A 13,351-nucleotide genomic window follows, 5' to 3' on the forward strand; every position below is an offset into this window, starting at 1 on the left:
ATAGAAAAGCTGTGATGGTCATGTCCCCCACCTGGCTGTGGAGATGCTACTGCTGCCATGTTTTTTGGAGAGTCAGCGTGGTGTAGTGCTTAAGAGCAGGTGGATTCTAATCTGGAAAACCAGGTTGGATTCCCCACTCCTCCACCTGAGTGGCGGAGGCTTATCTGGTGAACCAGATGTGTTTCCGCACTCTTACATTCTTGCTGGGTGACCTTGGGCTGGTCACTTCTTTGGAGCTCTCTCAGCCCCACCTACCTCACAAGGTGTCTGTTGTGGGAAGAGGAAGGGAAAGGAGCTTGTAAGCCACCTTGTGTCTCCTTGCAGGAGAGAAAGGTGGGGTATAAATCCAAACTCTTGTTCTCTTCTTCTTCTACCCAACTGCCTTTTATTTATTTATTTATTTATTTATTTATTTATTTATTTATTTATTTATTTATTTATTAAATTTATAGGCCGCCTCATCCCCGAAGGGCTCGAGGCGGCTCACAACATAACTGTTTCCAGAACAGTAAATCAATATAACATAAAATCTAACTCATTAAAATTCAGCAGCAATTAAAACAATAAATACAGATTAAACAACAAGGTTGTGTAAAAACACACACACACAGGCGCCTGGTCTAAAGGCCAAAGGAGAAGGGAGGAGAGGCAGGGCCCAGGATGGAATCAGGGCCCTACCAGGATGGAAAAGGCAGGTTAGTTCCGGTTTCAGTGGGGAGCAATAGAACCGCAGCCAGCCCCTCCAAAAGCCCGGTGGAATAGCTCCGTCTTACAGGCCCTGCGGAATTCACCAAGGTCCCGCAGGAATGAACCCGGACAGCGCCGGGAGTGTAGAGCATCTCCACCAGGCAGGGGCCAGAGTGCGTAAAGGCCCTGGCCCCGGTCGAGGCCAGCCAGACATCGTCGCAGGGCTGTAGGGGATCACCAGCAGTTCTGCAATGCGTTGACCGCAGCAGCCTATGTGCAGGACATAAGGGGTGGCGATCGCGGTCCTGCTAGGGGTATGAGGGAGCCCCATGCCGCATAAGGTCTTTAAAGAAGGTCGGCCACCAACACCTTGAAAACGCATCCGGAACTCCACTGGGAGCTCCAGTGCAGGCGGCATAGCACACAGGGTGATATGATCTAGATAATCACCACCTGTCAACAGCCGGAACGCCGCGATTCTGGACCAGCTTCAGCTTCCGGATCAGTCTCAAGGGAAGGACCCTTCCATGGAAGCGAGTTAAGGTAATCCAACCCTCGAGGTGACCATGGCGCATGGATCACAGTGGCTGTAGTCGGACTGGGAGAGATAGGGAGCCAGCCGCTGTACGCCTGGCGGACATGAAAGTGCAACCAGGGTAACGTGGCGCCACCTTTTGGGCCTCCATTGATAATGAAGAGAATCCAGGCGGACCCCCAGGCTGCAAGCCAGGGACATCGGGGCCAACGCAACCCTCCAAAACAGGCTGAGAGCTGGAATTCCCCGGGTCTCTCCCCGACCCAGTCTCTTTGTTGGATTAAGTTTTAACCTACTCTGCCTCAACCAACCAGCGACCGACTCCAAACAGTGCTGCAGAGCTGCAGGGGCAGAGGTCAGCTTCCTCCATCAACAGAGATGAGCTTCCCGGGTGTCATCCGCATATTGGTGACAAAATCCAGCCCAAAACTCCACACCCAGCTGAGCAAGGGGTCGCATGTAGATGCTGCTAAATAAAAGCGGGGAGAGCAAGGCCCCTGAGGGACCCCACAACTAAGTGGGGCTCCTATGGGAAGCTTCCTCATCCCCAAGCACCACACCTGCTGACCCTGACCCTGGAGAAACAAGGCAATCCACTGAAGGACAATGCCCTGAATCCCAGAGGCAACCAGGCGGTGGATCAAAAGGTCGTGATCGACTATATCAAACGCTGTTGTGAGATCGGGCAACACCCGCAGCTCGGATCTGCCTTGGTCTAGCTGCATGCGGAGTGTATCTGTGATGGCAACGAGGGCGGTCTCCGTCCCATGCCCAGCACGGAAGCCGGACTGGAAGGGATCGAGCACCGATGCTTCCTCCAGGAAGCCCTGAAGCTGCTCCAGCACCACTCTCTCAATTACCTTCCCCAGAAACGACAAATTCGAAACAGGGCGGTAATTGGCCAGATCACCGGAATCTAAAGATGGTCTTTTCAAGAGTGGGCGGACCACTGCCTCCTTCAACCCACCCGGAAACACTCCTTGCTCAAGGGAGCAGTTAACTATATTCAACAGGTGGGGTCGTAACTCCTCCCGGCAAGCTTTTATCAGCCAGGAGGGGCACGGATCCAGAGGACAGGTAGTAGGCCTAACAGCAGCTAGGACCCTGTCAACATCAGGCTCGCAGCGTAGGGAAAACCGGTCCAAGCTTGGACCCGAAGACGGCGAGGGAGCCTCGAGTTCCCTTACTGTATCAACTGTGGGTGGAAGGGGATCCTCGGGGATTGGGCGGTATAAAAATCCAAATAATAAATAAATAAATAAATAAATAAATAAGGTCCCGGCGGAGTGACGTGACTTTATCCACAAAAAAGCTCTGAAATGCCTCACAGCCAATAGCCAATTGAGAATTTGTAGACCCCTCCACCAGAGAGGTGAGGGATCGAACAATCCGAAATAGTTGTACCGGGTGGGAGCTAGCAGATGCGAGAGAGGACGAGAAATAGGCACTCTTCGTCCTCTTTATCGCCAACTCATAGGCCTTCATAAACGTCCTATAAGTTGTTCGCGCCACTTCGTCGCAAGACTTCCTCCACGCTCGCTCTAGCCGTCTGAGTTCCCGTTTCATTTGGCGTAACTCCTCGGTATACCAAGGAGCCCGCTGTGAGCGGGGGCGCAGAGGGCGCTTGGGAGCAATTTCCTCGATTTCCCCACATGTCACATCCTCCGATTTGCAAGCACCTTTCAGCCCTGCTTTCTGCAGGTGGTTCTTCTTAGTCACAGGCAGACAGGTGAATTATTTGCAAGCTTTGCCGACAGGCACAGCAAATGGCAAAAAGGCCTAAAGCAGGTTGGTGTCATAAATCATAGAATGCCCCTCCTTGCCTGCCAGGTACCCTGATCAGTGATGCCCCAAAGACAGGGGTTATGAGGTGGCAGGTGTCTGTCTTTTCCTTCGAGCAATGCTGCCAGATCTGCCCTACACTTACAGGGCCGGTTGGTGTTTTGGCATGCCCATTTAATGCATGCCTGTTCTTACTTGCCCTGGGCTGCCGCGGTTGGCTCTTTGCCCACACCTGTCCACTCTGCTCTCTGTTTTGGTTTTACTTGCCGATTTGTTAGCATGTTTCGTGTGTTTGGGTAGCGGTGGATCAGATTGGGGATGTCAGACTTCTTGGGCCTGATGGGATACTGGCATAACGTTAGATAATGCCATAACATGAGATAATGTCGGTCCATTTTATGTGTCCTGCATTTGTGCTTTGCTACGCTTGTGGGGGGGAAAGAGGCATTAAGAGTGGCTGTTGTTGCACAAATTAGAATTAAATAAAATAGAATAGTAGGAATTAAGATGTAGCATCATAGATTAAAGCAATGATTTGACTAAGAATTTTACATCCCTAACACACTTTTGCTCTCTTCTTTCCTTTTCTTAACTATATACTGCCAGTAATTTTGTTTAGTGTACAATATTAAGCTTAAGTCAGTTACAATTAGTTTGAAAACGCTGCCTCGATTCAGAGAACGTGGAAGGACTTCATTAGACAATAAAGAGGGAAGCCACTGTTTTTGATGAAGATGAAAGAAATGATTTATTGTGTATTATTTTCCTCTTTTGGAATTTGTGATGAATTTTGAAACTGGAATTCTGTAGCTTTGATTTTAATGATGAGAATTAATTAAAACGCATTTAAACGCAAAGAGTGGCTGTCGTTGCCAAAACCCCTCGCAAACTTTGATTACTAAGGGGGTAGGAATCTGTGCAAGCTTGCCCTGGAAGATATTTTACCACCTGAGTCCCCCCGGGGAGGAATTATTTCCCAGCGTGCGCGCACACACCTTTCCATTGTAATGGTGTTTTGCCATATGTTTGGATCTGCATCTTAGGACTGCTCCAAAGGGGCTGGGACACAAAGTTCTGGGGAGTCGGACAAAGGAGCATCTGGTGTGTTGCCCTAAATGCAGCTACCCCTTTATTGAGGGAAGAAGGGAAGTGTTACCTTGGGCTACTCTGCTGTCTTGTTGTAAGTACAAAAGTAGGGAAGCATGTTCTGCACTGGGTTCCTCAGATGAAGGATGGGGTACAAGCATGAGAAAAAAGGAGTGGAAAAACGTCTGGTGCACCTAGAGCAGTGCTGGCGAACCTTTTCGAGACCGAGTGCCCTAATTGCAACCCAGAACCCACTTATTTATCGCAAAGTGCCAACACGGCAATTGAACCTGAACACTGAGGTTTTAGATTAGAAAACACGGGTGGCTCCGAGGCGCACGTCACTCAGGAGTAAACTTGGTGAAGCAACCATGTAACGCTTCGAATAGGAGAATCACGACCCTAGGAGGGTTTAATCAGAAGCAAGCCCCATTGCCAGCAACCGAGCTTACTCCCAGGTAAAGGATTGTGCCCAGGCCAGCCTAGATGTGTGTGTGTGTGGGTGATTTCCCCCCCCCCCACATGATGAACTCTGTGCACGTGTGCCCACAGAAAGGGCTCTGAGTGCCACCTCTGGCACCCATGCCATAGGTTCGCCACCGCTGACCTAGAGAGAATTGAACATTATTTTTAGCCTATTCATGCAAACAGCAAGCAATTTTCATAAGATCTAGCTGGTTCTGGGCGATAAGGGGAGTCATAAAAGAGCTTTGGGGGGGGGGGGACTTTGTGGTGGTTCCCAACAGCCCTGCTTTTCCCAAATCCAGTAAAAGGTCTCTATATCCTTCCTTCTATTCATAGTGCCATCCTTCTATCTGCTTTAGTGCTCGTTGCAGGAATGGATATGGATGGGGGTGTGTGTGTGTAGGGGGAGTAGAAAATCAATATTTCCTGTTCCAAATGGCATCCCAGTTTGAAGCTGAGCCAGGACAGAAATAGCCCTGTATCCAGGTGACGTTTTAGGAGGGGAATAGCTACCACCCTTCGAGCGGATTTTATAACAATCCACAGCATTACATTTTTTTCTTTTGTCCCAAAAATAGGCACAGCTTTGAAAAGGAATCCCTTCTGATCTTCTTTTCCGCCTTCCCCTTCCATATTCTGAAGCCCAAGCGCTGAATGTTGACAGAGTGTGTGTAGGTTTGAATGGGTTTACTTTGAGAAGATAAACGCGATTGCAACGTTAGCTCTCTGAGGAGCGTACCCCACCGATGCTTGCGTTTTGTTTTTCAAGAGTGTTACTTTCTTACATTAGTGACAAAAATTCAAACCACTGACATTTTGCCTCTACAGAAAATACACTTGATTATTAGGAACAATTATGCTCTAGGAATTCTTTTTGTTTTTACTGCGTGATGAAACACAGATTTCATTGTATTTATGTATATTCATAGCTGTTCTAGACAGCAGTGCACTTATTTTCACTTTAGTTCACTTAGTAAATTAGTGAGCATCGAGGTTTGTGTGTTTGTGTTCTTAAGCGGCAGGACTGGTGGTGTTTTTTGTTTATTGTCAATTGCTATTCAACACGCTTAAGTCCTATTTATAGTTTGTAATGTTTAATCTGGATCTCCCATCTACTACTCTGACACCCTAACCCCTGTGCCACAGTGTTCCTCTTACAGTCTCCGCAGTCCCATATACAGGGGTTTTGCCCAAGAAGGTGCATTCCCTTCCACTACATGATGAGGAGTTGTTCTCTGCGCATGCTTCAAGGCAAGACCTCTCCTGACTATTTATCTCTAAAGCAGCAATAGCACCAAGAACGCTGTCCTCGACATCACTCGTGTGTCCCCCCCCCCTTTCTAGACAGCTCCTTCGAATTCCTCAATTCAGCTTCGACAGGCTCTGGATTCTCCCCTCCCTTCGGCCTGTTAGCGGTCGATTTTGGCAAAGCGGGGCGTAGGTCTGCGCCTACTGTATTATTTGTCTCCCGCAGCTCAGCCTCCCATCTGTGCTGCGGCCAGGAAGCATCTGTGGTTTTCGGCTTCCCGAGCGCAGCACAAAGAGGCATTTGTACAGGAGACGAGAGCCACTTGGTAGATTCCCTCCTCTGCTAGGATCTCCCGTCCGCTTTTGCATTGATTTGCCAGGCGTAGAGGCCTTCCACATTTACAAAGTGAAAATAGTAACAGCCCGTGTTCCCATAGTGGGGGTCGCCGCCTGAGCCCCCCAGGCCCGCTGCGTTTTGGTGTGGGTGTGCTTTTCTGTTTTGAAAAATTGCATTGAGTTCCATGAGACCCCGACTAAACACAGAGAAGGAATTATTGTGCATTCAAGGTGCTGAGAAACAAATGGCCCCATATAGTTGAAAACAGAACAGCTTCCTTTTCTATAGATGTGGCCATTAAGAGATGAGGGTGTAGTGGTTAAGAGCAGGTGGATTCTAATCTGGAGAACCAGTTTGGATTCCCCACTCCTCCACCTGAGTGGCAGAGGCTTATCTGGTGAACCAGATGTGTTTCCGCACTCCTACATTCCTGCTGGGTGATCCTGGGCTAGTCACAGTTCTTTGGAGCTCTCTCAGCCCCACCTACCTCACAAGGTGTCTGTTGTGGGGAGAGGAAGGGAAAGGAGCTTGTAAGCTACCTTGTGTCTCTTTATAGGAGAGAAAGGTGGGGTATAAATTCAAACTCTTCTTCTCTTCTTCAAACTATTAACCATTCAGTGTTTTGGGTTTTTTAAATCATCCCATCAGGAAGTTTTGATTTAATTGAGTAAATATATACTGGAAGTCTCTGTGACTCCATTAGGAATGAGCAGTGGTGTCATGAAAGACCTCAGATACTATCCTTGGGCAGTTGTACTATAAATAAAAATACTGAATGCAATTTCTAGCTAAATAAATCCTCCTGTTTTTAACCCGTGACTTAACTGACAAGGACTTGACTCTAAACTTGGTAAAGTCACTACAGAGTATTTTATATATATAACTAAGTAATGGTTAGTACAGCCGCATGTGTCAGATGTTAGTCTTGCTAAAAGACTTATAATATAACACTGAAAAGATAATGCTCACCTCCCATAATGCATTGACTTGAGGACCTTGAAACCTTGTCGGTATTTGAAAGTATAACTAGTGCGCATGGACGTATTTTTAGTTATTTGGAAACTTTTATCGAGGCTTGTAGGTGGATTTGCCACCAATGTTATGTTTTGTTATTTTTAAATTTTCTGTCTGTTTTGACAGTTTTGACATATGAAAAAAGTAGAATTTTTGTAAAAGTTTTTGTGGGGGTAGATAATCGTCGAAACGTTTTTTTTCCCTCCACTTATTCTTCCCCCCACGATTTGTGACTCTGAACTCTGCCCCATTTTGTTCTTGGATGGGACTAATGACATGGCCAGTCCATAATGTGGAGTGGTCTTTGGAGGTGAGGGATGGAGAGGGGAGCAGGTGTGGGAACTTCAGAAGATGGGGCCATTTCCTGACCCATAACCTTCTTTTATTTTTCTTTCCTTTTGGCCTTCCTCTTCAGGATGGCGGAGCCGCGCTTTAACAACCCCTACTTCTGGCCGCCCCCTCCCACCATGCCCAGCCAGGTAAGCATACGCTGCATGTCCTGAGTTTGCACTTTGCCCAGAATCCTTTGCAGGGCTTCTGTGCCAGCCACGTTTGTCTGAACGGGATTCTAGACGTTTTGAAAAACCACAGTGTAGAGAGATGGGTCTGCTGGGCTAAATCCAAGAGGCTGTCTCCTGGATGGCAGCAGCTCTCATTAGTTACTTGGTGCCCACCCTTAGCTAGATGGTCCCCTTGTAGGATCCCAAGGGTCAGGGCAAAACCAGGGTGGTGTAGTGGTTAAGAGCAGGTGCACTTTAATCTGGAGAACCAGGTTTGATTCCCTGCTCTGCCACTTGAGCTGTGGAGGCTTATCTGGTGAACCAGATTAGCTCGTGCCCTCCAGCAGATGCCGGTTGGGTGACCTTGGGCTAGTCACAGACAGAGAACTCCATAGTGGTAAGAGTCGCTTGTTGTGGAACCAATCACCTGGATAGGTAACAGGTTCTCCCTCATTGGAGATCTTCAAACAGAAGTTGGATAGTCATCTGTAGGGAAGGCATGAGCTCTGAATTTCCTGCACGAAGCCTGGGATTGGTCTACATAGGCCCAAATCTGTGAATTCCGGTGCCCTTATTTCCAGGAAAGGCCTGGTCATCTTTGTCAGCAGTCACCTTCCTCTCTCTCTGCAGCTGGACAACCTGGTTCTGATCAACAAAATCAAGGAACAACTCATGGCAGAGAAGATCCGGCCGCCGCACTTGCCCCCAACTTCAGTGTCTTCCCAGCAGCCGCTGCTGGTGCCTCCCTCGCCTGCAGAGGGCAGCCAGTCGATTATGTCCATTCCCAAGTTGCAGCAGGTTCCTGGGCTGCACCCCCAGGCTGTCCCACAGCCCGACGTGGCCCTGCATGCGCGTCCAGCCACCAGCACGGTCACAGGTATGCACAGAGCATTGAGGGAGGTTGGAACCTGGGGTACAGAGAACAGCAATTGCTGACCCTCTCTGACATTCATTGCAAGCCAAGTGGACAATAAGAAAAGTCCTCCCTGAAAACAGAAAGGTTTTCAAAACTATTTGGGAATTTTGGTGGCAGGAATGGTCTGAGCAAGGACATTCTGCCCCTAATCTGCTGCTTTGAATTGTGTGTGATTTCCCCCCTCTGCTTAACATGCATGAAGCTACCATGTACAGAATCAGACAATTCACTAAAGTCACTTGTCTGCTCAGCGTGATGTAGTGGTCAAGAGCAGGTGCACTCTAATCTGGAGAACTGGATTTGATTCCCCGCTCTGCCCTTAAGCTGTGGAGGCTTATCTGGTGAACCAGATAATGCCAGCTGGGTGACCTTGGGCTAGTCACAGATCTTCGGAGCTCTCTCAGCCGCACCCACCTCACAAGGTGTTTGTTGGGCGAGGGGAAGGGAAAGGAAATTGTAAGTCCCTTTGAGTCTCCTTGCAGGAGAGAAAGGGGGGATGTAAATCCAAACTCCTCCTCCTCCTCCTCTTCTTCTTTGACTGACAGTGGCCCTCTGGGGTCTTTTTACACAGCAGTCTTTCACATCTCCCGCCACCTGGTCCTTTCAAGTGGAGATGCCTGGGATTGAACCGGGGACCTTCCGCATGTTAAGCGGAGGCTCTGCTACTCAGCCCCATCCCCGCTGCTGCTGCTGGCGTGTAGGTGTGAGCTTTTCTTCTTCCTCCTTCCAGGGCTGGGCCTAGGCTCCCGTGCCCCCGCTGTCAGTACCTCGGAATCTAGTGCTGGAACCGGCACCAGTACCCCCTCCACACCCACCTCAACAAGCCAGAGCCGCCTCATTGCCTCTTCGCCTACCCTCATCTCAGGGATCACCAGCCCCCCGCTCTTGGACTCCATCAAGACCATCCAAGGTCACAGCCTGCTGGGGGCCCCCAAAACGGAACGAGGACGCAAGAAGATAAAAGCGGAGAACCCGTCGGGACCCCCTGTCCTTGTGGTCCCCTATCCCATCTTAGCCTCGGGTGACATCGGAAAAGAGGGCAAGACGTACAGGTAGGAATGGAAAAGTCATCTTTCTTTATCCTCTTTTTCTTTCTCTCGCTCTTCTTTTGCTAGAAACGTTCAACTCTTTCTTTTCTTCTCTTATAGGATAAATTGAGATTGTGTAAACCTAACTTCTGGTTTCATCGCTGCTTTAAATTGTTTTAACTGTTTTATATTGTTATTTTATATGCTATACACCGCCCAGAGCCCTTCGGGGATGGGGCGGTATAAAAGCCTAAATAAATAAATAAATAAATAAATAAATAAATAAATAAATAAATAAATAAATAAATAAATAAATAAAATAATGTAGTCAGTCGGGATTTATTAGATGGATAGAGCATTCATGAGATAAACAAGATTTAAATAGTACTAAGTGTCATTCATATATGTTTGTAAACCCTTTATGTATACGATTTCTTTTTTATGTTATATTAATCTATGTATTTTCTTAAATTTTCCAATAAAGCGTAAAAAAAATTTTTTTAAAGCCAGATGAAACCCACATCTACCCCTAAGTGTGTTTTCCACTCTGTCCCAAATCCTGGTTCTTCAGTGGCTCTATTACCGTGGTGGCGAACCTTTGGCACTCCAGATGTTATGGACTACAATTCCAATTGGCCATGCTGGCAGGGGCTGATGGGAATTGTAGTCCATAACATCTGGAGTGCCAAAGGTTCGCCACCACTGCTAAATGTAGATAATTTTAATGTGAAATAAATACATAGGTGGTTTTGATACTTTGCAATATATTCACTATTTCTTGACTTTGTCGCTACTTCATTCTAGTTTGGTAGCATTTGGGTTTTTTTGTTTGTGGGTTATGGTTTTATGCATCATTTTATTTGGAGCAGGGAGAGATACGATCCTTTTCAAGGAATAGGTGGGGAGTGTATCTTTGTATGGAAAATGGCAGGCGTTTCCTTCGCTGTAGTCACCTGTGTTTGGAAGCCGCATCATGAGACCTCCTTCTTGCCCCCACCCAGGTGTAAAGTCTGCCCCCTAACCTTCTTCACCAAGTCAGAGATGCAGATCCACTCCAAGTCGCACACCGAGGCCAAGCCCCACAAGTGCCCGCACTGTTCCAAGTCTTTCGCCAACGCCTCCTACCTGGCGCAGCACCTGCGCATCCACCTGGGCGTCAAGCCCTATCACTGCTCCTACTGCGAGAAATCGTTCCGCCAACTCTCCCACCTCCAACAACACACCAGGTGAGCTCTCCCCCCTCCCCTTGCCATGATCTCCCTCTGCCTTCTCCATGCTCCCCTCCAGTGTGCATATTATGATTTAAGTTTAAATGTGAGGCACGGCAGCGTGGTGTACTGGTTAAGTATGGCCAACTCTAATCTGGAGAATCAGATTTGATTCCCGGCTCCTCCACATGAAGCCTGCTGCGTGATTTTGGGCCGGTCACAGTTCTCTCAGAACGCTCTTAGCCCACACGGAGGCAGAGAATGGCAAACCACTTGGGAACATCTTTCCTAGAAAACCCCATGGGGTCACCACAAGTCATCTGCGACTTGACAGCACACCGCACGCACACAGGTCAAGGGAAAATGGAAAATATTTAGCATCCTGTCATCTCAGTTTCTCTTGAGGGCTGGAGGTGGAACAAGATTCTATTCCCAGTGGGTGCAAACTTAAGCTAGTAAGCATAGGGGCAGTATTTGGGTGAAACTTAAAAATCCAAACTAGTCTTCACTGACACTCCTTTAAATTTTTCATCCACTTCTCCTAAAATCAGGCTTTCAAACAACCATTCTCCTAATCGCCCGTGGTGATTCAAGAGAATCTCCAGATGAACAGTTTTTTAAAATATGTATTAAACTTGGGAAAAGTGGGTTCTTTCTCCTCCTTTCCTGCCTCTCTTCACAGGCCATGGGTGTGCCACAAAGAGTTACGTGTGGTAAGACAGGCTAGGAAAAATGCCAAGGGATCGCAAACATTTGCAGACAGATTTGCAGAGGCTGCCTTCAGATCCTCCCTGCTTCCCCAGGGTAGTAATTCTCTAAAGGTTTCTCCAGGAATCAGTGCTTGGCTGGGCAAGGTCTGCCTGTTGTAAGAAAAGCATTAATTAAATCATATCCAACGTACCCACCCAGCAGAGATTTCCTGCAGTCTAACTGTCTGATTTACTGCTCTGGTTGTACCTCGTCCCAGTTAAGCCTCGGCCAGCGTGGTGAGAGCGGTTAAGAGCAGGTGCCAGTATGGTGTAGTGGTTAAGAGCAGGTGCACTCTAATCTGGAGAACCGGGCTTGATTCCCCACTCTGCCACTTGAGCTGTGGAGGCTTGTCTGGGGAACCAGATTAGCTTGTGCACTCCAACACATGCCAGCTGGGTGACCTTGGGCTAGTCACAGTTCTTTGGAGCTCTCTCAGCCCCGCCCACCTCACAGGGTATTTGTTGGGGAGGAGGGAAGGGAAAGGAGATTGTAAGCCCCTTTGATTCTCCTTACAGGAGAGAAAGGGGGGAGGGTATAAATCCAAACTGTTCACCTCACAGAATTGTTGTGTAGATAAAATGGAGGGGGAAAGAGCGATATAAGGCTCTCAGGTCACCATTGGGAAAAAAGTAGGGTATTAGTGAATAAGGAAACCTGGATGGGTTGCTTGTGTCACTTCTGTCCTCGTGCCGCAAAACCTCACAGTCCTTTACTGTTGCATTTTAGAATCCACACCGGTGACAGACCCTACAAGTGCCCACATGCAGGCTGTGAAAAAGCATTCACACAGCTCTCTAACCTCCAGGTCGGTAAGGGGTGCGAATGGGGTGAGGGGGAAGATACCGGGCAAAGATGAATAACATTTAGACAACCTGAAATATGCATTGAAATTTGTTTCTGCTTTGCAACCAAAGTTTCGCATTCAGACACATAGAACATTTAAAACATTTTGCAAAGAACCATTTTGGCTCTTTTTTTTTTGTCCGCATATCCCGGAAGAATTAAGCATTTCTGGCAAAAAAAATTTTTCTCCTTTTTAAAAAAAAATATATTCAGTGAGGTATCTTCAAAGCTACAAAGACGTGAAATCTGCCTCACAGAATTTTTTTAAAAATGACACGTTCACATAATTGGCAGATAATACTGGGTTTATTGGGGCACAGCAATCACAGAAATGGCAGGTAGCCCCGATGCCAGGTGACAGAGGCACCATAGGACACTTCGCCAAATGGCGGGCAGCACGGGGAATCAAACTGAAGTGGCCGAAAATGGTGGGTGGCACGTGGCGGAGAAACGAACGTAGAGCTTTAAAAATCGGGTGGGAGAAATAATCTCACTGCAGCCATCAGGAAATGTTTTCGAACCGTTTCAGGAAGGAAGATCAGTAGGGTTTCCAAAATAAACCGTTTGGGACTGAAATAAAACATTTGCAAAACGCTTTGGCCTTGAAGCTGGGCGGAATCCCTGCAGGAAATGTTTCTCATTCCAGCCGCAAGACATTTTATTTGTGTTGTGCGGAAAGGGCCAGAGACAGGGAGGAGGGAATTGGCAACGTGCTAGAAGGAGGGGCTGACACGCTTGCTCCGCTCCTGTTCCCCCAGTCTCACCAACGCCAGCACAACAAGGATAAGCCCTACAAATGTCCAAACTGCTACCGGGCCTACACGGATTCGGCCTCGCTCCAGATCCACCTCTCTGCGCACGCAATCAAGCACGCCAAGGCCTACTGTTGCAGCATGTGTGGAAGGGCCTACACCTCGGTGAGTATGGGGCTCTGAAGACACCCCCCTCCTGC

The 13,351-nt window shown here is 48.0% G+C and overlaps 1 protein-coding gene across 18 annotated transcripts in view; it reads left to right on the forward strand.

Moving 5' to 3' along the window:
* ZNF362 (zinc finger protein 362) overlaps positions 1–13,351 on the forward strand; it is a 35,075-nt gene that overhangs the window by 17,349 nt on the left and 4,375 nt on the right. For 17 of the 18 annotated variants that reach the window (XM_048519111.1, XM_048519122.1, XM_048519121.1 and 14 more), the window contains 6 exons: positions 7,570–7,633; positions 8,285–8,531; positions 9,301–9,622; positions 10,600–10,824; positions 12,283–12,361; positions 13,158–13,316. In XM_048519111.1, coding sequence (XP_048375068.1) covers positions 7,570–7,633; positions 8,285–8,531; positions 9,301–9,622; positions 10,600–10,824; positions 12,283–12,361; positions 13,158–13,316 — 1,096 coding nt within the window. Of the gene's footprint in view, positions 1–6,713; positions 7,465–7,569; positions 7,634–8,284; positions 8,532–9,300; positions 9,623–10,599; positions 10,825–12,282; positions 12,362–13,157; positions 13,317–13,351 lie in introns of those variants that run through there. The other variant, XM_048519112.1, reaches the window with a different exon arrangement.

The sequence above is a fragment of the Sphaerodactylus townsendi genome, linkage group LG16 (assembly GCF_021028975.2).
Source record: "Sphaerodactylus townsendi isolate TG3544 linkage group LG16, MPM_Stown_v2.3, whole genome shotgun sequence".
Taxonomy (NCBI): domain Eukaryota; kingdom Metazoa; phylum Chordata; class Lepidosauria; order Squamata; family Sphaerodactylidae; genus Sphaerodactylus; species Sphaerodactylus townsendi.